At 42.3% G+C, this 24,344-nt stretch overlaps 1 protein-coding gene across 1 annotated transcript in view; it reads left to right on the top strand.

Moving 5' to 3' along the window:
• Ipcef1 (interaction protein for cytohesin exchange factors 1) overlaps positions 1-8,007 on the top strand; it is an 82,138-nt gene extending 74,131 nt beyond the window's left edge. Inside the window, exon 9 of the mRNA XM_021220901.2 lies at positions 3,913-8,007. Within this exon, the coding sequence (XP_021076560.1) occupies positions 3,913-4,113 (201 nt within the window). The 3' untranslated portion in view covers positions 4,114-8,007. The remainder of the gene's footprint in view (positions 1-3,912) is intronic.
• Positions 8,008-24,344: the final 16,337 nt, after the last annotated feature.

Here is a 24,344-nt window from a genome sequence, read left to right as displayed (position 1 = left end):
GAAACCAAGGTAAACCTGAACTGATTAAAAGGAACCTGAGCCTTTCGTCAGGAAGGGCTCAGGTGTCCTTGTTCCTGCTGTCACAGGCCCGTCACAATTAGATTGGAACTGAGGTTGTGTTCTACTCACCAGTGATCCTAAGATTGAGTGGAGAGTCCTCTGGGGACTGTGTGGGGTGTCCACGGATTCTGCACCCAAGGTGACCATGTGATGGCACCAACTGGAAGGGAATTGTGCCCCTGGTCAGGCCGTTTTTCTGCTTCCCTACTGCTGTCTCAGGTCCTGCACGTGATTGGATTGGAATTAATGTTTTGTTCTGCTCACCAGATCCTAAGATCGCATGGAGAGTCCTCTGGGGACTGTGGGGGTGTCCACCAATTCCGTGCCCAAGGTGACCCGGTGCTGGTGCTGACCGGAAGGGACTTGTCTCATATTGATTTCTTAACGTGTTTTTACATATGAAGGAACCCATTGGATGCTTGTGCTTCTTTATTTGTTTTCATTTAACTGAATGCTTTCTCATTCTATACCTCAGATGACAGGATTCCATTCTTCTTTATGGCTGTATATATTCAAGTTTTAGCAGGCCAGTCGTCTTATCAGACAAGCATGTCTGTCCTCATGGGCCTTTCAGTTCAGAAGGGGAAGACAGAAGTTTGACCTCCTGACCTTTCAGGATGAGAGTGTTGACTGGAAGTCAGCCCAAACTTGAGATGGCAGCAATTAGCATGACTGTGGCATTTGGGCTGTGCATATGCTTCCTTGGGGTGGGTCCGATGATGAACAGGTGCTTACTGTCTATGTGGCATGAGCCAAGAGTCTAAGGATTGAGGGGAGGCATTTTCATGAATTGTGTATGTGGTGCATGCCTGTGCATATGTGACTCTCTCAGGCATACACATGTTCATGAATTGTGTATGTGGTGCATGCCTGTGCATATGTGACTCTCTCAGGCACACACATGTGGAGGCCAGAGGAAGAAGCGGGATAGCTTCCTCTATCACTTCTCCCCTCTTTGCCCTGAGACTGAGCTCGTCACTGAGTCAGAAGGGGCCTTTCTGTGAGGTTGAGTGTACAAGGAGTTCTCCAGTTCCACCTGTCTCCGACTTCCCTGCAATGCCGAGGTTACAGGCACAGGCCACCTTTTATATAGGTGCTGGTGATTGGAGCTCAGAGTGTCTTAGGGTTACTGTCACTGTAATGAAACACCATGACCAAAGCCAACTTGGGAATGAAAGGGTTTATTGGGCACCCACTTCCACATCACTGTCATCACTGAAGGAAGTCAGGACAGGAGCCTGGAGGCGAGAGCTGATGCAGAGGCCACAGAGGGCTGCTGCTGACTGGCTTGCTTCTCATGCCTTGCTTTGCCTCCTTTCTTTCTTTCTTTCTTTTTCTTTCTTTCTTTCTTTCTTTCTTTCTTTCTTTCTTTCTTTCTTTCTTTCTTTCTTTCTTTCTTTTTCTTTCATTCTTTTTCTTTTTTTTTTAATATTTATTTATTATCATATCTAAGTACGCCTGTAGCTATCTTTAGACACACCAGAAGAGGGTGCCAGATCTCATTATGGATGGTTGTGACCCACCACATGGTTGCTGAGATTTGAACTCAGGATCTTCGGAAGAGCAGTCGGTGCTCTTAACCGCTGAGCCCTATCTCCAGCCTAGCCTGCTTTCTTATAGAACTCAGGACCACAAGCCCAGACATGGCTCCACCTCAGTCACTAAAATAAGAAAATGCCCTCCAGGCTTTCGTAAGTCTCATCTTATAGGAGCATTTTATCAATTGAGGGTCCCTCTCTGATCACTCTACTTTGTGTCAAATTGAAATAAAACTAGCTAGCACAGAGATCTTCAACATTGTACAACATGGCATCATTACCCACAGAACCAACTCTCCAGCCCCTTTTAGGCTTTGGGACAGATATCTAAATAGACCACAGTGAATTTTAGGCTCTGTCCTGAATGGGCACAGGAGCATGAAACTAAGGGTGTTTGGTTGAAGTGGCAGGCTCCCAGTTTTCCACCTAGGTGACCCAGTGCTGGCGACAACTGGAAGGGACTTGTGCCCCTTATCAAGAATTTGATAAGCCAAGGAATTGTAGAGGAAGATGCTCCAGGTAGCTCAGCATTTTGGAGGTGTAAACTAGCATTGTGTGGGTGAGAGAAAATGGGCCAGTACTATTTCTTTTTTTTTTCTCTTTTTCCTTTATTTTTCAATTCATTTTACAGTCCAGTCTTCATCCCTTTCCAGTCTGCCTACTCCCTTCCCCCACCCCCAACTGCTCTCTGTCTCTAAGAGGATGTCCCCACACCCATACCCACCTCCACCTCACCAGGCCTCCCCACTCCCTGGGGCCTCAAGTCTCTTGAGGGTTAGGTGCATCTTCTCTCACTGAGGCCAGACTAGGCAGTCCTCTGCTGTGTATGTGCTGGGGCCTCATACCAGCTGGTGTAGGCTGCCTGGTTGGTGGCCCAGTGTCTGAGAGCTCTCATGGATGCAGTCAGTTGAGACTCCTGGTCTTCCCATGGGGGCAGCATTCTATACGGGAGGGGGGGAGGGCAACATGGTGGTGGAGGGCCAGCAAATGGAGCTGGGGTTCTTGAGAGCATGGTAAATGATGAGGGAAGTCATGAAGAAGACTCAGCATATAGGAGGATCCCGGCATTTCTGTATGGAGTTAAAGCAGAGGATGAGAGGCAAGGGCCTCCTGGTAGGTTGCAGCAGGGCCAGTGTTATGTATTGGGCTGCATTTGCCCAAACAGCACCATGCCTCTAGAGATGGAGAAAAACCATTTGGGATAAAAATTATATCTACGATCTTAGATTAGAGCCAAGCCTCTGCTTAGGCATCTACAAGCTACGGACTGGGACATTGTTAACAGGCCCTGGTTAACAGGGTTTCTCACCTGGGGAGTGAGTTAACATCAAAGCAGGCATTGGCAATACTGGGGCTATTGATACCATGCCCATGCTGTTCCTCTTAGCTGGCTCCCGCCCAGAGTGTGGCTCCAGCCTCCTGCTGAGACCCTCCTCTCCTCAGAGAGCTATAAAAAGAGGCTCCCACTTCTCCTGTCTCTGCTTCTCTTCAGAGAGCCCTTCAAAGATCTCTCTGGTCCTGCCACCAATTGCCCCTCTGTCTGTCCATGGTGTTCATAAGCTCCTTAGTCCCTAGTAATCCATCTCAGCGTCATCTTGAAACACCCAGTCCCTTCGCAAACCTAACAGTTGTCAGAGCAGTGACCCACTTTTTGTGGGTGCTGATTATATTTTTACTCCATTCTTTTACTTTAAGTTTGAGTGACCGATTGTCCCCGAGGCGTCAATAAGTTATTTTGTACTGGCACGCATGCTGTTCTGGTAGAAGTTCTGGTGTCTCATCTTTGAATAATAAACCATATTAAAATATATATAAATCTGTGTTAATAGAATATGGCTTGCTAAAAATAATTTAAAAATCTACAAAAATTAAAAAGATAACTTTTTGTTACCCTATGCCTCAGGTAGAGTGTTAGGTTGGGATTTTACTTAGTGAGGTTCAGATGGTCAATGAAGTATCATCTGTGTACAGTATTAACTGAGCCTCAGGAGATAGCCAGCACCCAGTGATAGACTAAGATGGAGTCCCCTCTGTGCTGTGAGGTAATAGAAGAACGAAGGGGAGCAGCATAGAAGACAGACTGTCTGGTTCCTTCACTAACTTGGGGGTGAATACATACAGCTTCTTATGGCTCCCACAGGCTGACCTCAGGCGTGTTGTGAGATTAGACTCTTAATGCACTAAACCACATTGGTTGTGTTGCGGCCCGTGGGTCCCCGCGTCTGTGAAAGGGCTGAGGAAGTTGACTCATAGAAGTTCAGGTCCTCACACACTCATAGATGTGCCTTTCCTTCCTGTTTTCTTCCCGGCCCAGTGCAAAGAACACGACTTGGCGATGATCAACCAGCTGCTGGATGATCCGAAGCTGACGGCCAGGAAGTACAGAGAGTGGAAGGTCATGAACACCCTGCTGATCCAGGACATCTATCAGCAGCAGGTACCTCAGGACCCTGAAGTCACCCCTCAGGAAGTCATGAACCCCACCTCTTCTGACTGTGTGGAAAACTCTCTTTGAGCAGATACTTGGACCCCACCCCCATCCCTGGTTCTATACCATTCTACAGGATGCTGCCAAGGGCATACATTCTGCTTACAAGGAAATCCCAAAACCCAGTTCCTGAGACATCATCCATCCCCTGCGAGGATGCAACCCAGGTGAAGCCAGTTCTGATGCAGTGGGAATCCTGGCTCCCAGATGTTGCCTTCCTCAATACTAGAATGAAGTGATGGAGTTCATCTGCCCAGGCATATCGTCTGTGCTCCTACTGGGAGCTGACCAGAATAATGGGCTTTAGGTGGGATGTGAAATGGGTGAAACCCCTCTTTTTGCTTTCAAGAGAATTACAACCTGCCATAGACAAAAGGCTCAATTTTACCAGGGATAATAATTCATGTTATTTTGTTTTGCAAAAGAAGCATGTAGAACTCCCTTTGGTGGGCAGCAGAGTTCTGCAAAACGTTGTGAGTGGAGGAATTTCTTCCTTATTAGCTACTTGAACTGGACGCATGTTGTCATTTGTGGAACACAAGGCTCTTAATGTTGATGTTCTATTTGCTGAGCACTTATTTGCAGAATACAGTGTGGTGGGGGCAGAGGATGGAGAGCCCAAGGAGGAGGCATTTTTCCTGTTCTACTCAGAGGACAGCTTCATAAGTTCATGCTTTACATAGGGCGGGGGATGTGATTAATATGCCCCTTCCTCACAATGTATAGGAGACAGACTATCACATAACCTTTGGAGATGTCATCCCCCCCCCCCCAGCTTCTCTGAACAGAGGTAGGATATTAATACCCACTGTAAGGAATATTTTATTGAGTTCACTCCTGCCTGTGGTGCCTAGAACCAGCATGAATTCCTGTCCAGTTTTCCTGGGATACAAGTTTTCAAGGTTATTTCTGAATTGTTCTTAACTTGGAGAAGAACCCGGACCAGCAAAACAACAACGAAATGCTTAAACGGGATCATTTTATTTTTGTATGTTTATGTGTCAAATGGTGTGAGATATGAACAGTGATCTATGTTTCTTATTTAAATATATTTATAGAAATGCAAATTATAGTGTTCTAAAAGAAAGTGTACTATTATGTGTTGAGATATATATATATATATATATATATATATATATATATATATATATATATATATTCTAGAAGCATATCTTTTTTGCTTGAGAAAAATAGGTATAGTAGTGACTTACTGGAATTGTATTGCACTATGATATATGAAGAATGCTCAGGAAATCTTGAGAGGAAACCGTGGGAGCATGTATTAATAATTACTAATTTTCTGAATGCTTTCTTTCCATTACAATCCCACTCTCAACTCCAGAGATCTTACATTTCAATGCCCATTACACATCATTTTCTTAACTAGCTCCTTAGGTTAGCTCTTCTATTCATAAAGGTTAAGCTTTATGATACTTAGTTGCCATGAGTTGTAGACCCAAAGGGACACATCTCACAAACTATTGGGCCAAATAAAATATCAGCAATATGATTCCTAATTAAATACCAATAAAAATTAAAGTTTGTTGTTAAAGAGTTCTCAAGGAGAAACACTCCATGCAGTTTGAGTTGCTATGCCTGTCAGGACTGTTTCCTTTTTCTCCTGTGGCTAGCAGCTGTTCAGAGGGCAATGTTTTGGGGGTTCGCAGTGAAAGGAAGCACTGGGGGGGGGGAGGCAAATTAGCATTGGAACAACCTTAGCCTGCATAAAAAATTTCCACTCATGTCTTTTTTATCAGCAACACCACTTTACAGACTCCCATCCTCCCCCAGGTGGAAGCCACACACCCTTTTTATGAGGGCTGATTTTTATGAGCCCAGGTGAGACTTTTGACTGTGCCTCTGGAATGTCCCCGAGCACCCATCTCAGGACACCAGTGGTGGATCTTTGAGCACGAATCTTTCAGAACCCATGGCACTGGTTAAGAATGAGGTTTCTCTGGGGACTTTTGGGGGCTGGGAGGAGGACCCTGATGAGAGCCTGGTGGAGGACCCTCACTAGTTGAGAAGTTGCTAACACACATAGGTCCCACATTTCTCTGTTGTTTGGAGGATGTCTGTCATTTGTAAGAGTTCTTAGCTTTCCCTATCGCTTTAATCTGAGGTTAGATTCAGAGTCCCAGAAAGATGCTGGAGCAAGCAGTTTCGAGGATTCCAACAGGCCAAGAAAGAGGTCGGGTTTGGAGTCAGATTTTCAGTGCGAACCCATGCCTTCTATTTGCACAGCTCTTTGAAGTTTACAAACTGTATGTTCCAGACCCCCTTCCCTGCATCCTACCACCCCATAGGCTAACTGGGATGATTTTGAACTATGGGTGTAATGAAATGCCTGGCTCAAAGCCCCAAGTGGTACAGCCAGAACCTTGATTTTGAATTTCAGGTCTGTCAGCCCTCTCTGCAGAGGAGGAATGATTGTCTTGGCTTAGCCTGCTGGGAAACAAATGGTCTGACTTGGGTCCTGTGTCTATTACTCTGGGTTCCGCACACCTGGCTGCTGCGGCTTCTGCCGAATCCCTAAAGGGCCAGCTGCTTTGCCACTGGGTTTTCTGAGAACTGGAGTTTGACCTGACTGTTGTTTCTTTTAGTCCGGTCTATAAAAAGACACTATGTTAGCACTGTGAGGACTTTAAAGCTAAAGGATGCAAGTCTTTAAAGAGCTGGAAAAAATGCTTATTTTTCTAATTTTTCCTTTTGCGATGCGAACTGTCCTGCCATGTATCAGAGACTTCGGGATTAGAAATGAGTCAGGGGATTGTGATGAGGCTCATTCCCCCAGGGAGGCTTCAGACCACATCGTCACCTCACAGAGAGGGAACAAAGGAAAAGAAAAAAGGTTTTCAGTCTTTTGAGGAGAGGTACTCTACCGATGTAAGCCATATGTAATTTTACGGGCACAGGCTTCTTTGTAAAAAGAGAAAGACAGTATTTTGATACAGCGATACAAATGATCTAGGTACAGAGGGTGACGGTTCAAATGTCACATTATATTGCAGCAGTGCTCGGCCCACATGCAGTTTTAGAATGTAGTTCTGCTTCCGGCTAACAGAATAGGATATACTAAGAAGATTTCCAATCTCTTTTCTATCAAACACTTCTGTATCCATACCCACAAGAGAAATTCAATCCAAGATGTAGGAGATTTCTGCCAGCTTAAGGTTTTGTCACCCGTAATAGTAAAAGCCCCTCAAATTAGGTTTTCTAATCCCTGTGAAATGGATGGGTTAAAGGGATGTTCCATTTACAGAAACCCAACCTTCTCAGCCACACCGTGTCACATGGAGCACACGAAAACGAACCCTGCATTTAAAAAGAAACTTCTCCATTTCCTTCATTGTAAAGAAACTTAGTTGCTCTGTATTGATGTCTCTTTAGCTTTAGTCCAAAGGGAAGCATGCCCCATGGAGACATTTAACATCCTGTAATGAAAATCATGGTTTAAGTCACCACATGTTCTGCTGTTGCATGGCGGGGATGGGGTTCAACAATGCATGGTATGGGGCAAGATGCTACTGTAGGGTTAATACCTTACCTGTCATTGTGCTTTGGGTCATTGTCATCTCTCTGTTTTGAGGAAACTGAAAACCGAGGCATGCCTCATTTCTCCTGTTCCCTGTTCCCCAGGATGACTTGTAAGATGAAGATAAAATGCAAACTGTCTAGTAAAATGGTATGAAAAAAAAAGTCCAAACACACTAATTGTGTTCATTTTCTGACTTCCATTATTTCTTTCTCCTTGAAGACTAAAATAAACAACCAGACAAACTACCACCTGCAAAACAGTGTGAAAACACTAACCTGTAGCTGGGTTTTTGATCTTCAACAAGGGTTCTTGCGCCCTCTCGTGGTCAAAAGGAAGATAACAGATTTCAGAATTGTGATTTTTTTGAAAGAAAAGATAATTTTATACTGGGACTTATTTCTACACTAACCTTTGTGGTCTTTGTCAATGTCTCTCATTTTACAGACTTACTGTAAAATAACATGATTATTTTAAAATGTGTCAAACATCCACAAAATTTGATTTGTCTACTCCATTATTTAACATTATTGGTCACCTACATTGTTTAGAGAATTTTTTTTTTTTTTTGAAAGGCAGATTTAAGAGTTAGAGACTCGAGCTCAGGGAGTACTGGTTAGTTCATATTGTTGTCGCACCTACAGGGTTGCAGCCCCCTACAACTCCTTGGGTACTTTCTCTAGCTCCTCCATTGGGAGCCCTGTGTTCCATCCAATAGCTGACTGTGAGCATCCACTTCTGTGTTTGCCAGGCACTGGCATAGCCTCACAGGAGACAGCTATATCAGGGTCCCTTCAGCAGAATCTTGCTGGCATGTGCATTAGTATCTGGGCTTGGTGGCTGATGATGGGATGGATTCCCGGATGGGGTAGTCTCTGGACAGTCCATCCTTTCATCTTAGCTCTAAATTTTGTCTCTGTACCTATATCCTTTCATGGGTATTTTGTTCCTTATTCTAAGGAGGAATGAATTATCCACACAATGGTCATCCTTCTTGGTTTTCTTGTGTTTTGCAAGATGTATCTTGGGTATTCTAAGTTTCTGGGCTAATATCCGCTTATCAGTGAGTGCATATCGAGTGACTTCTTTTGTGATTGGGTTACCTCACTAAGGATGATATCCTCCAAATACATCCATTTGCCCAAGAATTTCATAAATTCACTGTTTTTAATAGCTGAGTAGTACTCCATTGTATAAATATACCACATTTTCTGTATCCATTCCTCTATTGAGGGACATCTGGGTTCTTTCCAGGTTCTGGCTATTATAAATAAGGCTGCTATGAACATAGTGGAGCATGTGTCCTTATTACAAGTTGGAAAATCTTCTGGGTATATGCCCAGAAGAGGTATTGCTGGGTCCTCCGGTAGTACTATGTCCAATTTTCTGAGGAACCACTAAACTGACTTCCAGAGTGGTTGTACAAGCTTGCAATCCTACCAGCAATGGAGGAGTGTTCCTCTTTCTCCACAACCTCGCCAGCATCTGCTGTCACCTGAATTTTTAATCTTAGCCATTCTGACTGGTGTGAGATGGAATCTCAGGGTTGTTTTGATTTGCATTTCCCTGATGACTAAGGATGTTGAACATTTTTTTGGGTGTTTCTCAGCCATTTGATATTCCTCAGTTGAGAATTCTTTGTTTAGCTCTGTACCCCATTTTTTATTGGGAAGAGAGGCCCCTTGGTCTTGTAAACTTTATATGACCCAGCACAGGGGAAGGCCAGGGCCAAGTAGTGGGAGTGGGTGGGTAGGGGAGCAGGGGCAGGGGGTGGGGGGTGGGTATAGGGAACTTTCAGGATAGCATTTGAAATGTAAATAAAGAAAATAACAAACAAACAAGCAAAAAGAGTTAGAACCAAACCGGGCAGTCTGCTTGTGGACGTTGTACATCGTGGTGCGGAGCCTAGTGCGCACCACGATGTACAACGTCCACAAGCAGTGTATTTTCTCAAAGAAAGCACCAGTCTTATAGATGAAAACAAGAAGGCTAGGTGAATACATTTGCCAAGGTACACTGGTTCTTAACACAAAACAAAGAAAATGCATGCATAAAAAGTTGGCGGGAGCCAGGCTGTGTTTACAACTGAGAATAGGAACAACCCTAATTAGGATCAACTAAACACAGGAGCCAGGTTAAGGCTCTGATACAATGCTAGTCTATTGTTAAACCCACCACCAGGGGGTCCTTTAGTAAATACCTGATTATGCTATTCCTCTGGGCCTAGTGAAAAGCCTGCACCAGGGGAATTCCTTTCTAACCCTTTCATGAATAATACTACAACCCACCTATTTCCTAGGCCATTGTGTATTCCTGTGTATGGGTGTGACTCGGCTATTGTTCTAAGTAATTACTATGTAGACTAGCCCTGAGCCTTTCTGGCTCTATTCAAGTAAAATACTGTAAGAAAGGATGCAAGACCCGCCACAATATTGCAAGGACAAATCTGGGGTATTCTAGCTATGGGAATGCCAAGGTTCCAGGAGGCTAAGCTTCCATGAAACTCTTTGCCTCAGGACTGCTTCCAGGCTTTCCAGGCCTGTCATGCCAGTCACTACTGGAGTGGATGTAGCAAGAACCAGCATTACACGAGCTTATTAAAATAAAAACAAAGAATATATCAAAATAGAAGAAGAGATTGCTTTCCATTTGTGCCCACTGACCTCAGGTAACCGGCCTGTGTTCAGACCTGTTTCACAAATCCCAGGTTGCAGGGTCTACACATGATAAGAGTATTTTTTTCTCTTCTTCCAGTCCTTGCCTTGTAGCCAAATGCCATTCTTTCTCAGCTCCGTCCTTTCTTTAGGTATTCCAAAACACCTCCAAACCTCACCCAACCAGAAGCAATAAAGCTATCTTAGTTCAAAAGGATTTAGTTGGCGATGTAGCTCAGAGGTAGAATGGTTGCCCAGAATGCACGAAGGCCTAGGTTTGATTCCTCATGCTACATAAAGTGCACAAGGAGATGTCCCATCATGATGACAGAAGGCTCCTGAAGTTCAATCTTATCCTCCGTGTTGGATTAAGGCCTGAACTACACAAGACCCTGCCTCCAAAGGGGCGAGGACTATTAGCAAAAGACAGGAAAAGGATTAGCCAGTGGCATAGGTACACTGTTTCCAGAACAAACTTCTCTGAGTTTCCAAGTGCTACTGTAGCAGATTATCAAAATACGTAGTTGACACACATTTGTCACTTCATTGTTCTGAGGCTGGGAAGCTACCATTGGTTTCTAGTCTAAGGTCAGCCCCTGGAAGGATAGCACTTTTTGTGGACGATGGGAGGGGTTATTTCCCAGAGCTTTCAGAAGTCACCCATGTCTCTTACCTCTTTGTTTCCTTCCTGTTTTCAAAGTAGACAATTTGTGTCTCCTTAGTCACATCTTTCTCAAGCCGATCCTTCCCAGTGTCTTTGTGTCATAATGAGCATTTTGAAAACTCCTAGGATAACCTGTCAGTTCATCTAAACTTTTAATACTTATGTGTCTTCAGTTCTACTTTATGACACTTGCCATAAATTTCCATTTCAAATATCCTGTGGAGTCCTCCATAGGTCATCAATATCTGCCAAAGAGTGTGGGGTTTCGAACCTTTAACAAGATTCAAAGTCCTTTTCGTAAGGACCTGAATTTGATTTTATTGAGGTAGGTTTCTGTCTGGGAATATCCCTGGCTTTTGACATCACAGGTATCAGATGCAAAGGCAACAGCTGTTCAGTAACCACGTGAGTCTTTTATAATGTCTGCACGTAAGGAGAGAAAGGGCAGTGTTGCTGATGTTTGACGGATGTTAGGGGTAAGTAATGGCTGACTAGCCCTTGAGTGATACTGATACACTGCAGAGAGAAACAGGCTCTCGTCTATTTGCAATTTACTGCCAAGCCTTAGAGTGAGGTTGTTTGGCAGCCTTCAAAAGAAACAGTCAGAGGGCAGGAAGAGTTGAAAGCCAGACACAGAACTTCAAAGAAGACAAAATCTTGCAAGAGAAGGATTGAGCCTAAAAATTGAGATGGAGGATGTTGGGATTCTTCAGAAACATCAGATTCTGCAAGAAGTACATACCTCTTTAATGGTAGCTATAGATAGGCCTTGGCCCTTCACATCTGACAACTTTTCAGGTTATATTTTTTACATGAGGAAGGTGCTGTACAGGATAATTTAGTCCTTTCCAGGAACAAGACAGTGAAGGACCTACTAGGCTCTTTTGAACACTTCTTGGCTGTTGCTGGGGGGTTGAAATAGTCATCAGAATGTTAAAGAATTAAAAAAGAATGTGCATTGCTTAGTAACAATGTGGATGATAGTATCCTAGAATAGTGGCAGAGGCCAGAAGGCCACACTGAACAATCTAAGCAAGAGTCAACAATTACAATTACTGTAATGGCAACTAGGTTGGAAACGGTGGCCAGGGTCAAAGCTATCACCGATTGTAGTCTTGATCAAGAAATTGCCAGTATTATAAGGTATGCCGAGAGGCAAGGATCTCTCGTCATCAGGCTGATGATATAAAGAATAAGATTAGACACATGACTTCAGAGAATGAGAGTTAAGGATTTGGGTTCAGGGGGGTGGGGCAAGTCAGGATCTATCACTCAAAAGTAAAGGACAGTGACTGTGCCTTGCTTTTCTGCCAGCAAGAAGCATGCACTGTGCTTGGTGAAGCCTGTAGAAGCTTTCAAGGCAGCAGATCTCTATGGAAGAGTTTTCTGACTTCCTTACGTGATGTGAAAGTATTCTACTTTTGGACAAGAAAGAATGGGTAAAAATTGCCTCTGGCATGCCATTTAGCCCTGGCAGAGTGACCAATCAGGGGCACAGGTAACTTTGTAGCCAGAACTAACTATCAAGATGTAGGTACTACTAGACAACCATTTGAGGTATTTCAGAAGCAATCCATTATAAAGTGGAAATGATACATTCAATATTGGTTTAAATGCCTGTCTTAGTTAGGGTTCCTATCGCTGTGATGAACTCCCATGACCACAAAAAGCAAGTTGGGGAAGAAAGAGTTTATTCTGCTTACAGTTCCAAATCACCACTTATCATTGAAGGAAGTCAGGACAGGAACTTAAAGAGGGCAAGAACCTGGAGGCAGGAGCTAATGCAGAGGTCATGGAATGGTGCTTCTTAGTGGCTTGCACGTCCTGCTTTCTTAAAGAACTTGGAACACTAGCCCAGGGTGGCACCACCCACAATGGACTTCATCATTGATCACTAATTGAGAAAATGCCTTACAGCTGGATCTCATGGAGTCGTCTCCTCAACCGAGGCTCCTTCTCCCTGATGATTCTAGCTTGTGTCGACTTGACACCAATCCAGCTAGTATAGTATCTAAGGGGGGCACAAGGAAACTGAACAGGTGACCCCAACATCTCTGTCCATTTCCACTCGTGCACACTCACCTCTAAGTCGGCCCATGCGCTTGATCTCATGAGGCCACTGCTTATTGTTTGGCAGAGGGAGAAAATGCTTAAGCTTAATTTGTTAATGGTTGGTTCGCTGTATGATGGACAAGTATTGTCTGATAGCCTTACCTATGGGTGACTTTGTAAGTCAGTGGTAGAAGGAAAGCTCCCAGCCTGGGGAAGGCATGCCTTATGTACCACATCTGACCATTCATTCTGTGTGGAGAAAGCATGGCCCAAGGGACATGGAGTTCTATGGGGAGACACTTGAGGATGAAGCATAGCCATATATAAGGACCTAATCCCTGTGTTTATATTTGAATATCCATCAGACAGTGTGCATTTCTGGAGAAGCACTGAGCACTCAAAGGCTCAGAAGGAGTTGACTGCCTTGGGGACTGTACATTATGGTCATGATCAGAGAGAAGCCATGGCAGCAGAGGTAGAGGCCACCATGCATGTCCCCAAGAATGCACATGCTAGCTGGGGCTGAAAACTATTACAACTGCCAAGCCTTGTCTGCATGTAACAAAAGAACAAAAGCACGTGAGTTCCAACAAAGTATATTATTTATGTAGGTGAAACCAAGTTGCTGTTTGCCAGCAAGGTGATTATATCAGCATCTTTGATCTAGGCTAAGGCAGTGTTTTAGCCTGGTTTTAAGTGACACGTAGGACACGTAGAAACTCACCTGTGGATGAGTCCTTCCTTCTTACTGTGCCTAAGTCAGTACAACTGTTCAAAGGCTTACATAGTGATTGGTCCACACATGGTATAGTCCATACAACGCTTAGGATAAACACCCACAGGATGGTAAAGAAATGAAGCATAAAGTGTGTCTCTGCCTATGGGAACCAGGCACATTCCATACTGTAGGCTTAGAGTTTTAAAAAAAATCTAATAAGGTTTATCCAACACTTTGACCCTCCCTTCTGGCCCACTGTCCAAAGGTAGGGGAGAAAAGATGATGAATAGGACAGGGGGATGTGGATCTGTTTAGAAATCATCCTTTGGGGGCAATTCTAATCGCCGTTGTTAGGATACCAGCAGTCCAGAGCAGTAGTGCCAGGATACCAAACACGAATGCCTGGACACCAGGAGAAGTTCTCTGCTGTGCCTCTCTCAGTAACGTGAAGGTCAATAAAGATAAAGATGAGAGACTAATCAAGCCCTGAAAGGCGAGCTATGTGAGAACCCCAGCACTGACCGCTGGCTGAGTCCTATGTCTACTCCCTCCAAATATCATGTGTCTCCCCACAGCACGGGTCTCGTCTCAGCAAAATATCACGTTGTGTCTGCCTCAGCAAAACAGCATGTGAGTCTGCATCACATGACACAACCAGAAGCTTCTACTTCACCATACTATTGTGAGGTTGTTGGCCTGAAAGAACCTTGCAAAGCTGTCTGGAAGGTGTAATCAAAGGACCCTTCAGTGGACAATCTTTAACGCTGATGGAGTTCCCTCCTTCAAAATTTAGATTTTATTTTTATTTTTAAAATTGTTATTATTTACTTCTCTCTCTCTCTCTCTCTCTCTCTCTCTCTCTCACACACACACACACACACACGCACATACACACACACATACAAAGTGTGTGTGTGTATGTGCGTGTGTGTACAAATGGTGTGGGTATACATGGGAATGTTGGTGTATGTCCACAAATGTATGTGATGAGAGTTCAGTCTTAAATATCTGTCTTCAGATTCTAAACCTTTTATTGTTTGAAAATGTCTCTCATGGGCCATCACTCACTGATTTTGCTGGGATTCCTGGCCAGTGAGTCCAGGGGCCTACCTGTTTCTGCCTTCCCAGCTATGGGAGCAGAGTGTGCACCATCACACCTAGCTGTTTCTTTACTCTTGGGTGTTGGGAATTGAACTCAGGTCCTTATGTTTGCCCAGAAAGCACTTACCTGAACTGAACTGCTTCCTCAGTCCCCTAAATAGCACAAGCAACAACAACAAACCAGTGGCCATTATACGACATCCTGTTCACAAAAGGTTGGATTACATAGTTTAGACAACTGAAAGATGAACACAGGAATGATTAGATTTATGATATCTCTCCCTGCAATCTTACACTCAGTGAGTTTATAGATACTTCTTTACAGTAAGAATCTTGATTAATCTTGATTAGTCTAAACTGAAGTCTACCAGATAGGCATTTGGGTCCCTCTGAGTAGGCAAACAGGAGATGCCAAAAACATGAGCTGAATACAAGACATTGATGATAATGGTAGCAAGGAGAGAGGCTGGCTGCTTCCTCTCTGAAGAGTGGAGAATAGGACAGATTTGCTGGGGTATCTCATGGTACTCCCAGGCCCTGTTAAAACTTGTCCCATTAAAGAGAAGCATAGCTTCCAGGCTGATAGGTTTATGATAACCAAGGGCTTAGCTGCCCTGGGATGAAGGTCTGAGATCTGAGAACAGAAGAGAGACCCAAAGGGAACCTAGCATGTTTGGAAGTAGAGTGGGATGACACGTGTCTTAAAGGCTTTAAGATTAGCTAAACATCTAGGGTATACAGCTCATCACCCCTCACTTGCCTCTTGGAGTTATGCACAGGTTGTGATTAGAGACAAACAGCTTGCAATTACACAGCAAAATTTATATGAAAAGGGAAGAGGTTGTGAAAAGCACATGAGGTTGCTCCTTTGGATATGAGTGTCTTGTTTGGATCTCCTTATTCATCTAGATGGGCCAAATGACCAGCAAACAGTACCTATAAACAGAACACACGTTTTCCCCTGCTCGAGAGGCTAATCTATGACTGAGGGACAAATGTCTCTCTGGTGTGGGTGCATACTATCTCATCCTCAGCAGTAAGTGACCAGAAATTGATTTCTGTAGGGTGTTTCTTTTGCTTTAGAATTGGAGGCTAAGTGCCCACAATGAATGCCAGGACTGTCCTTGGAGCAATTCGAGGCTGGTTTCTCTATCTGCTTTGAGTTATCAGTTACTTTCTTACCCCTTCCATATCCAGCTTATTCTTCTGCCCCTTGGATACTTTCTCAAGTCTTCATGTCAACAGAAGTCTCTGTGGTTGACTCTATTTTTATGACACCTGACCTAGGACAGTTAAGTGCCTCTACATGGCTCTTTCATGCAGGCAATCCTCCTGTCCCATGTTTCATAAATGTGCCAAAGGAATTGGAGGACAGTAAAGATGATGTTGTCATCTTCCTTGTTCCATAGTTTTTTCAGCCTTGAGAATGAAACCACAGGGCAGACTCTCGTTTTTTTTTCACAGCCTGCCTATGAATGAGCCTAGCAGCCAATTTCAGAATCCCTGGCTAGCAATTACAAGTACACTATAAACATTTAGTTTAGATATTATGCACAAAATGCTTTGTTATGCACCAAGTAGCTTTCTTTGGAGCCAAAGACGTTCAGGTTAAGCAAACACATTTCCAAAGAGTTGCTGCCTCACATAAATGCTGATTGTCACAGTTAACTGGACACGGGTGAGGGTTATCTTGGAAGAAGGATTCTTAACTGAGGGATTGCATCCATCTTTCTGACCCTATAGGTAACTCTATAGAGTCATTTTCTCCATTAATGATTGCTGTGGGAGGTCCTAGCTCATGGTGGGCAGTACCACTCCTGTCGAGGTGGTTCTGGGTGGCACAAGAAAGCAAGCTGAGCAGGCTACGGGGAGCAGGCCAGGAAGCAGTGTTTCTCAGTGGTCTCTGCCTCAGTTCCTGCCTCCAGGTTCTTCCCTTGAGTTCCTGTCCTGACTTCCTTCAGTGATGGACTGGGGTATGTAAATCCAATTAAGTCTTCCATCCACTAAGTTGACTTTGGTCAGAGCTTATTACATCAACCGAGAAAGCAAACTAGGACACCTGAGAAGAGGGAATTTTATTTGAGGAATTTCCTCCGTAAGCTTGGCTTGTGGACATGTCTATGGCACATTTCCTTAACTAGTAACAGATGTAGGAGGACCCCCTTCCACTGTGGGCAGCACCATCCCTTAAGCATATGGGCTTGACCAGCTTAAGAAAAGTAACTGAGCAAGGCAGAGGAAGTGAGCCAGTGCTCCCTGCTTCAGTTTCTGTCTTGACTTCCCTCCATGATTGACAATAACCTGTAGGATGCAATCAATCAATCAATCAGTCAGTCAATCAATCAATCAATCAATCAAAGTACATCTCCTTTGCCACTAAGTTGCTTTTTGGAATCGGTGATTTTATCAAAGAAAGTACAATGCTTTGTGTAAGGTGTGGCACTCTTAGAGCTTATGAGTCATGGTTCTTGTTCTTATGCATATGAATGCTTAACTACTCCAATGCCACTTGTTGACAATGCTCACCTTTCTCATTATGTTGCCTTTGAGCCTTCGTCAAAAACAAGTCTGGCATGCTTGTGAGGTTATTTCTGGTTTTCTATTTTATGCATTTGATCTACAAATCTGTCACAACCACCATCTTTGATGGTTGAGGCTATCTATATAAGTATTAAAATAGGCCAGTTGTTGCCTCTCACTTTCTTCTTCCTTTTCAAAATGTCTTATTTTACTCCCTTGCTTTTAAGTGTAGTGTTTAGAATAATCTCTTCTATATCTATTTATAAAGCAAACCTTGCTGAGGGTTTGTTAGGAACTACAAAACAACCATTTTATGGAGAAATGACATCTTTAATATATTGGGTCTCTTGATCTTTAACCAAATATATCTTTCAAGCTATTTAGAACTCTGCTTTTCATAATCAATGCTTTATATTTTTAGCATATATAGCCTATGTATTTTTGTTAGACTAATGCCTAAGCATATTTTTGAGTTGTTAAAAATAGAGTTGTGTATTTAATTTTGTTATCAACACATCCATTGCCAATATCTAGAAATACAGCTGTCTGTAGAATAGTCTATCTTGAGTCAGTTGATATTTTCAAAGGCTTATTAGACTCCCAGGATCTATTGAAATTCTACTTCTTGGAGTAGGAAACCACTGATAGACACATACTAATGGCTGATTATGCTAGCTTTTCTCATACTTGCCTGTCACTCACTCATTGCATAAAAAGAAGTTCTTATTATCTTAGTACAGTCTGTGCTGCTGCAACAGAAAAGAACAGGCTAGGTAACTTATAATAAATGAAAATGTATTGCCTCAGTACTCTGGAGCAGAAGAGGTCCAAGGTCAAGGTGCCAGCACCTGGAGAAGTCTTAGAGATAAAACAGGACCTGGACTTCCTCATTTTGTGGTGGTGTTGATCCTACCCACAAGGCAGGAGTCCTCATGTCTCAATCACATTCTAGGAACCCCATTTCCAACACTCTTACAATACAGCTAGACCTCAGTGTGAGTTTTTGAGAGACAAACTTTCAAACCATTACATCTAACACCTCAAATTCTTCTTCATAGTTTGTGTGGGAGTAAGGTTCATACTCTTACATTGCTAGCTACAATCTTATTACTCTTTACTGACCATTTTTTTTTTCTGTCACGGAAAAGGCAAATTCGTTGTTCAACTATATCACCAACAGTGATGTTGAATATATACAGATGAAGCAAACTGTGTGTTAGAGGGGGTAGTTAAGGAAAGCTTCAGGAAGAGATGAGATACAAATTGAACTTCAGTATTGATGTAGGTGCAGGAAGAGGAAGACAAGAATGATATAAATGGGGAAATATAACTCAGGAGGGGCTCACCCTCATGACCTCATTGAATCCCACATACCTCACAAGTATCATTGACCTGACACATGATTTAGGGAATGATGTTTCCAGTACATTTGGGGGATATATTTAAAGTACAGCAGTATAGAAGACAGAAGCAAGAAAAGGAAAAAAAAAACATTATTAAAGGAAACATAAGCAGGTTGGCTTTTGGTAGAAATGTATTAAAGTGATAGCAAGCACATTTTATTGAACATATGTTGTACCTGTGCAATTGGGTGCACATGTGTTTTTTTTCACATGTGCACTTTATTTCTGATTGAAGATGAGACACTTTAATCTGGCTAGAGTTCATCTACTATGGGTAGAGACTATTCAAGGACTTCAAGCCAATACCAGATTGTCATAGAACATAGGTGATCTAAAAGTTAAGTCTGGCGCATGGTAAGGGTCCAGAGTGAGAGAGGCGACAAGAGTGTGGGGCTATAAAACTGGAAATCTCCAGAGAGGATTAAAACTTGGAAGACACCCTTTACAGGGCAAGAAGGACAGCGAGTAGGAAGAAACGCTTGTACTTTGGACCATGTTTTACATGCCTGAATGAACATAGTGCTATGGAGGAAGTTATTATTTTAGATGCTACAGTTTATTTGGGATCATAGGTGGAAAAAAGGGATCCTAGTAGGGTTGAGGAAAGGCAGCAAGGGATCAGGAAAGTTGTGTGGTGCTCTGGATAACCTCCAGACCACACGTATGCTTAGAATTCTACTCTCGATAAGGCTGATAATGTGAGAGGGAATGAATAGACAGGGATGGACTTTTGTACACTAAGGGTTTATGGACAGAGCACTAAGACTTAATGATAAGGACATTTTATAACTGGCTGACAAAAAGTAGATGAGCTCTTAACTTCTAACACCTGTATGTGTTGCCCATGCATTGTGTGCAAGGGAACATGCTTTCTGTATACCGTTTCTACTTCCTGTGAGGTAGACTTTATGATTCTGTCAAATAGGAAAGATGAACTAAGTCTTGGATTAATTAGGTTCTATCCCTTAAAGAATGTTTTCATCAGTATTGGAGGTAGATCTGCCTGTGGTTCGAGAGTGTTGGATTATAACCTAACCAGGAGACTCCAAATTGCCTTTGGCTGCCTTACTCAGCCTCTGGCCAAGCTGAAAGCCTATGGATGAAGAGATCCATATCCAAGCACAGATGACCCATTCATTGGTGCTTCTATGAGTATCTAGTACTGGTTCCTAATGATAAGTAATTATCACATGATTTGATCTTACAGAAACATCATCTACATAGTGGAGAGTGGAAAAGGAAGCTTGCATAAAGGGTTTTGAGATGGATAGCTTTTATTGTCAACTTGACACAATCTAGAAGAATCTATGAAGAGTAGTACCTCAATGAGGAATTGTGTTGAGCATATCTATGGGGTGTTATCTAAGTAGGACAATTAATGTATGACAATGCTGACTTAGTCCACTCTGGGCAGCACCATTCATTAGTCATGGGTCCTGAACTATATGGGTGGCATAATCAAGCAGAATATGTCAAGCAAGACAGCTTGAGAGCAACTATGCATGCATGTATGCATTATTTTTTTCTCTTCTCTTGACTGTGGATATAGTGTGACTAGCTGTTGAAAGTTCTTGCTTTAACTTTTCCCCAGTGATGAACTGAAACTCTTCCTGTTCAGAGTATTTTTATTACAACAAAAGGAAGGAAACTAGAACAGGTGCCCTTCCTTGGAATGAAGCAGTGTGTGAGGGGTATAGCTTGGTGCCCTCTGTGGGCTGTTGACTCAGTGCCTCTATGTTTGTAATTGCTGTCAACAGTCTCTTTAGCTCCATGGGAGTCTTGGGAGGTGCATCTGCAAGAGGCTCCTCAAATAGAAATGGCTGAACTTTATATTATTTTTAAGGTCGATGATGAAATAAATCATAGGCCTGGGAAATGTGTGAGCCTGAAAGTTGAGGCATTCTGAAAGTCTTCCTTCCTCTGAGAGGATAAAAGCTGCAGTTCTTTTGTGCGGTAATGACAGACTGTCAATGTCTGTCTGTTTGCCTGACTCCCATTCACTGAATAAATGCTGGTAATTGCTAATTGCCTGGAGAAGAAAACTGACTCACAGCCTGAAAGTGCTTTGCATCTTGATTGTTACAGGCTCTCTGAGCTGGTTTTATATCTAAATCAGAGAATGTCTTGCCAGAGCCTGTACACTCACTTGCTTCCTCAACTGCTTTGGGGTTATACCAACTCAAGTGGAATTTCTGTCAATGACATCTCACTGGGAAAGTCAGGTAGTTCTTTCTGTGCATTGTATTTTCCCTTATATATTCAATAAAGGGGTGAAAGCATTTGATAAAATTTCTAGCAAGTTGTATGTGTGCTGGGATTGAATGAAGTGCCTCCTCGAATTTGCTAGAGTTTTTAAGTGTCTTTCGCTCTGATTGCTTCTCTGAAACTAAATTAGCTATCACAGATTCATGGCTGTATAGAAAGAACTACCTGATGTTCCCAGGTACTTCTGCCATGCCTTTGCTCAGTCAACACCATGACCAAGGCAACTTATAAAAGAGAACATTTAATTGCACTTATGGTTTCAGAGGGTTGGAGTCCATGATGGCTGAGCAAAGGCATGGTAGAAGGAATAGCTGAGAGCTCATGTCTTGACCCAAAAATAGGGGAGTAACTCAAAGTGGCATGAATCTCTTTAAATCTCAAAATCCACCCCCAGTGACAGACTTCCTCCTGTAAGGCCACACCCCCTAATCCTTCCCAAACAGTTTCACCACTAGGGACCAAGTGTTCAATCATATAGGCCCATGGAACCCATTTTCATCTAACCCTCTACATTCTGCTCCCTAGCTCCTGTAGACGTGTAAGCATATTATAATGCAAAATGTGTTTAGTCCAACTTTAAATGTTTCCATATTCTTTCCAAGTCTCAACACTATTTTCAGGGCCAACATTCAAAATCTCTTTTGAGACTGGAAGCAATCTCTTAACTGTAATCATCTGTAAAATAAAATAAAATAAAATAAAAACCAACTATACACTTCCAACACACAATGGCATAGAATGTCCATTATCATTTTAAAATGGAGAAATTGAATCATAGGGAGGAAACATTGAACCAAATCAAGACTAGTCTAGTTTTAGAGAGCTCAGATGGCACCATCCTTCCAGTTTGTTAACTGTAATACACTTCTGTCTCTTGGTCTAGTTCCATTCCCATGTGCCACTCTGCTTGACACATATCCCATGGTTCTGGCACATGGATCTGGCATCTCCCACAATCCAGGCTTTATTTTTATAACTTCATTGCCTGAGGACATTGCATGGAGACCTCTCTGCACTCATTGCCACAGTGGCTCTCCTTAAACACAGAAGAAGGCCCTCCAGCCCCTTTACATGTATATTCTTTATGGCTAAAGTTTGAAGCCCATGGATGAAATTGCTTAGTTTGACTGCCCACTTGTGGAGGGAACCCTGGAACTCTTCCATCACATTTGTAGAAGCTTTGATTTGTTGTTACTTTTTGAGAGTAGAAAATTCACCTGACCTTTGCTTTTTCACAGGTTGGAAGCTTAGTTGGTCAGGGTCTTGACCTGAGGGCACCCTTCCCTTTATGCCAATGTAGACAAGGTCTCATACTGATTACTTTGGTGCTTTTACCAGAAGGCTTGACTTCAGCATTAACCTTCCTGGTGTTCTTTATCTCTTATAAAATACACTTTGTATTTCTTTTTTTTCTCCACATGTTCTTTTTCCTTGGAGACCTGCGTAAGAATGGTAACTAGTAATCACACATTAGAGTCGACATTAGGCAGTCCTGAAGTCTCCTCCCCCAAAGAAATTCCTCATTACTTTTAAATTTAGCTGCAGACAAATTCTTAAGATAAGGGCAGAAAACAGCCATATTTTTGCCAAAACATCACAAGAATAGTCTGTAGCCCAGTTGTTAATATTGTTCTAATCGACAGTCTCTTTAGCTGCGCTTCCACAGTCTGCATAGTTCTTAGCACTTTCCAAAACCCTACTGGGATGATCCACTAAGTTTTGCCTACAGTATTCTATTGCTTTTCTAGTCTGAAGTCCCAAAGTATTCTACATTCCTCAACAAAACCACATAATCAGGCCTTTCACAACAATATCCTACTCCTGGTAACTTCTGTTTTCGTTACTCTTCTCTTGTCAAAATGCTGTGACCAAAGCAACTTATAAAAGTAAGTGTTTAATTTAGCATACAGTTTCAGAGGGTTGGAGTCCATCATGGCAGCAGGAACAGCTGGGAGCTCACATCTTGACCCACAGATAGGAAGCAGAAAGGGCTAATTCAAAGGAGCATAAATCTTTTAAACCTCTAAGTCTATGCCCAGGGACACACTTTGTACAGCAAGGCCACATTCCTTAATCTTTTTTGAATGCTTCTACCAATTGGAGATGAAGAATTCAAACATATGAACCTATGGGGAGCATTTTCATTCAAACCACTACACCAGGTCAGTGTGAGTTTAAGGCTCAGAATTTTAGCTCTGGTTGATGGCCTGCTTAGTGTTTGTGGTTTTATGTTGGGCTCTGAGCTCCTTAAAAGAGAAGATCATGGCTTTTTTTTACACTGTTCTTAATACTTATATCTAATGGAAGTGAATGAATTTTCAACATCATTCATAACTATAAGAATGTGCCACCCCCCTCCCATTAGAAAGTCAGGTCTCAGAGTTCTTTGTCTTCCACATCTCCTTTCTCTGACTCAGGCAAGACCCTATTCCTCTTTGTCCTTCTTAATTCTCTTCATTCATCTCCACTTTTATTCACTTGTTTTATTTGCCCATTTTCCATATTAACTTTGGCCATTATTTTTCTTTGTGGTCTTATAAACATAAAGCATTATATTATTGCACACATAATAGATAATACACATTATATATTATATATATTTAATATATATATATATATATATATATATGTATATATGAATATATTTGTACCATCATTGTCTTATATTAAAGACCATATCCACGGCAGTCTTTAAAATAAATTGGAGCAAAATTGGAAAATGATCAGAATCTTTGATTTTGTGTTTTCAGTAACTGCTATTGTTGCTATTAGTATAGAATATTTATTGACTAATTGATGTTTAATTCATTGGTTACCAATTTTAAACATTTCTAGCTTGTCAGTAGAATTATCATCAAAAGAACTTAGTATATAAATAACTATTACATAGTTTAATTTTTAAAAAAGTATTAATACTTTGTGATATTTTTTACACTTTGGGGATTTCAAGGAAAATTCTGATGCCTTATTTATTTCTCTGAAGTAGAAAAAATAAAGGTAAACATCAATAATTAAGAAAAATAATTTGCTGATCTTGTATTAGGCATGAGTGCACAACAAACNCAACCAGAGGACAGGAAGATGTGAAGCTTACCCTCCTGATTGTGGTCTGTAATATCAATTTATCTCTAGNTTTATTTCTCCAATTACATATTGGCCTTTCTACTGCCATCACATGTCACATGGTGTTGTGGCAATTTCCTCACAGACAAAACATTCCATCATGGAGGGGAGCTCATTAAGACTTAGGACGATCTGAAAGGACGTGAGACATTCAGTCCCTGCATGAAAGCTCACTGAACTCAGGAAACAGCTCAAAGCTCCCCAAAGTCCTTGAAACTGACCA

The sequence above is a fragment of the Mus pahari genome, chromosome 21 (genome assembly GCF_900095145.1).
Source record: "Mus pahari chromosome 21, PAHARI_EIJ_v1.1, whole genome shotgun sequence".
In the NCBI taxonomy this organism is placed as follows: Eukaryota; Metazoa; Chordata; class Mammalia; order Rodentia; family Muridae; genus Mus; species Mus pahari.
This window is presented reverse-complemented; position numbering and strand designations above follow the sequence as displayed.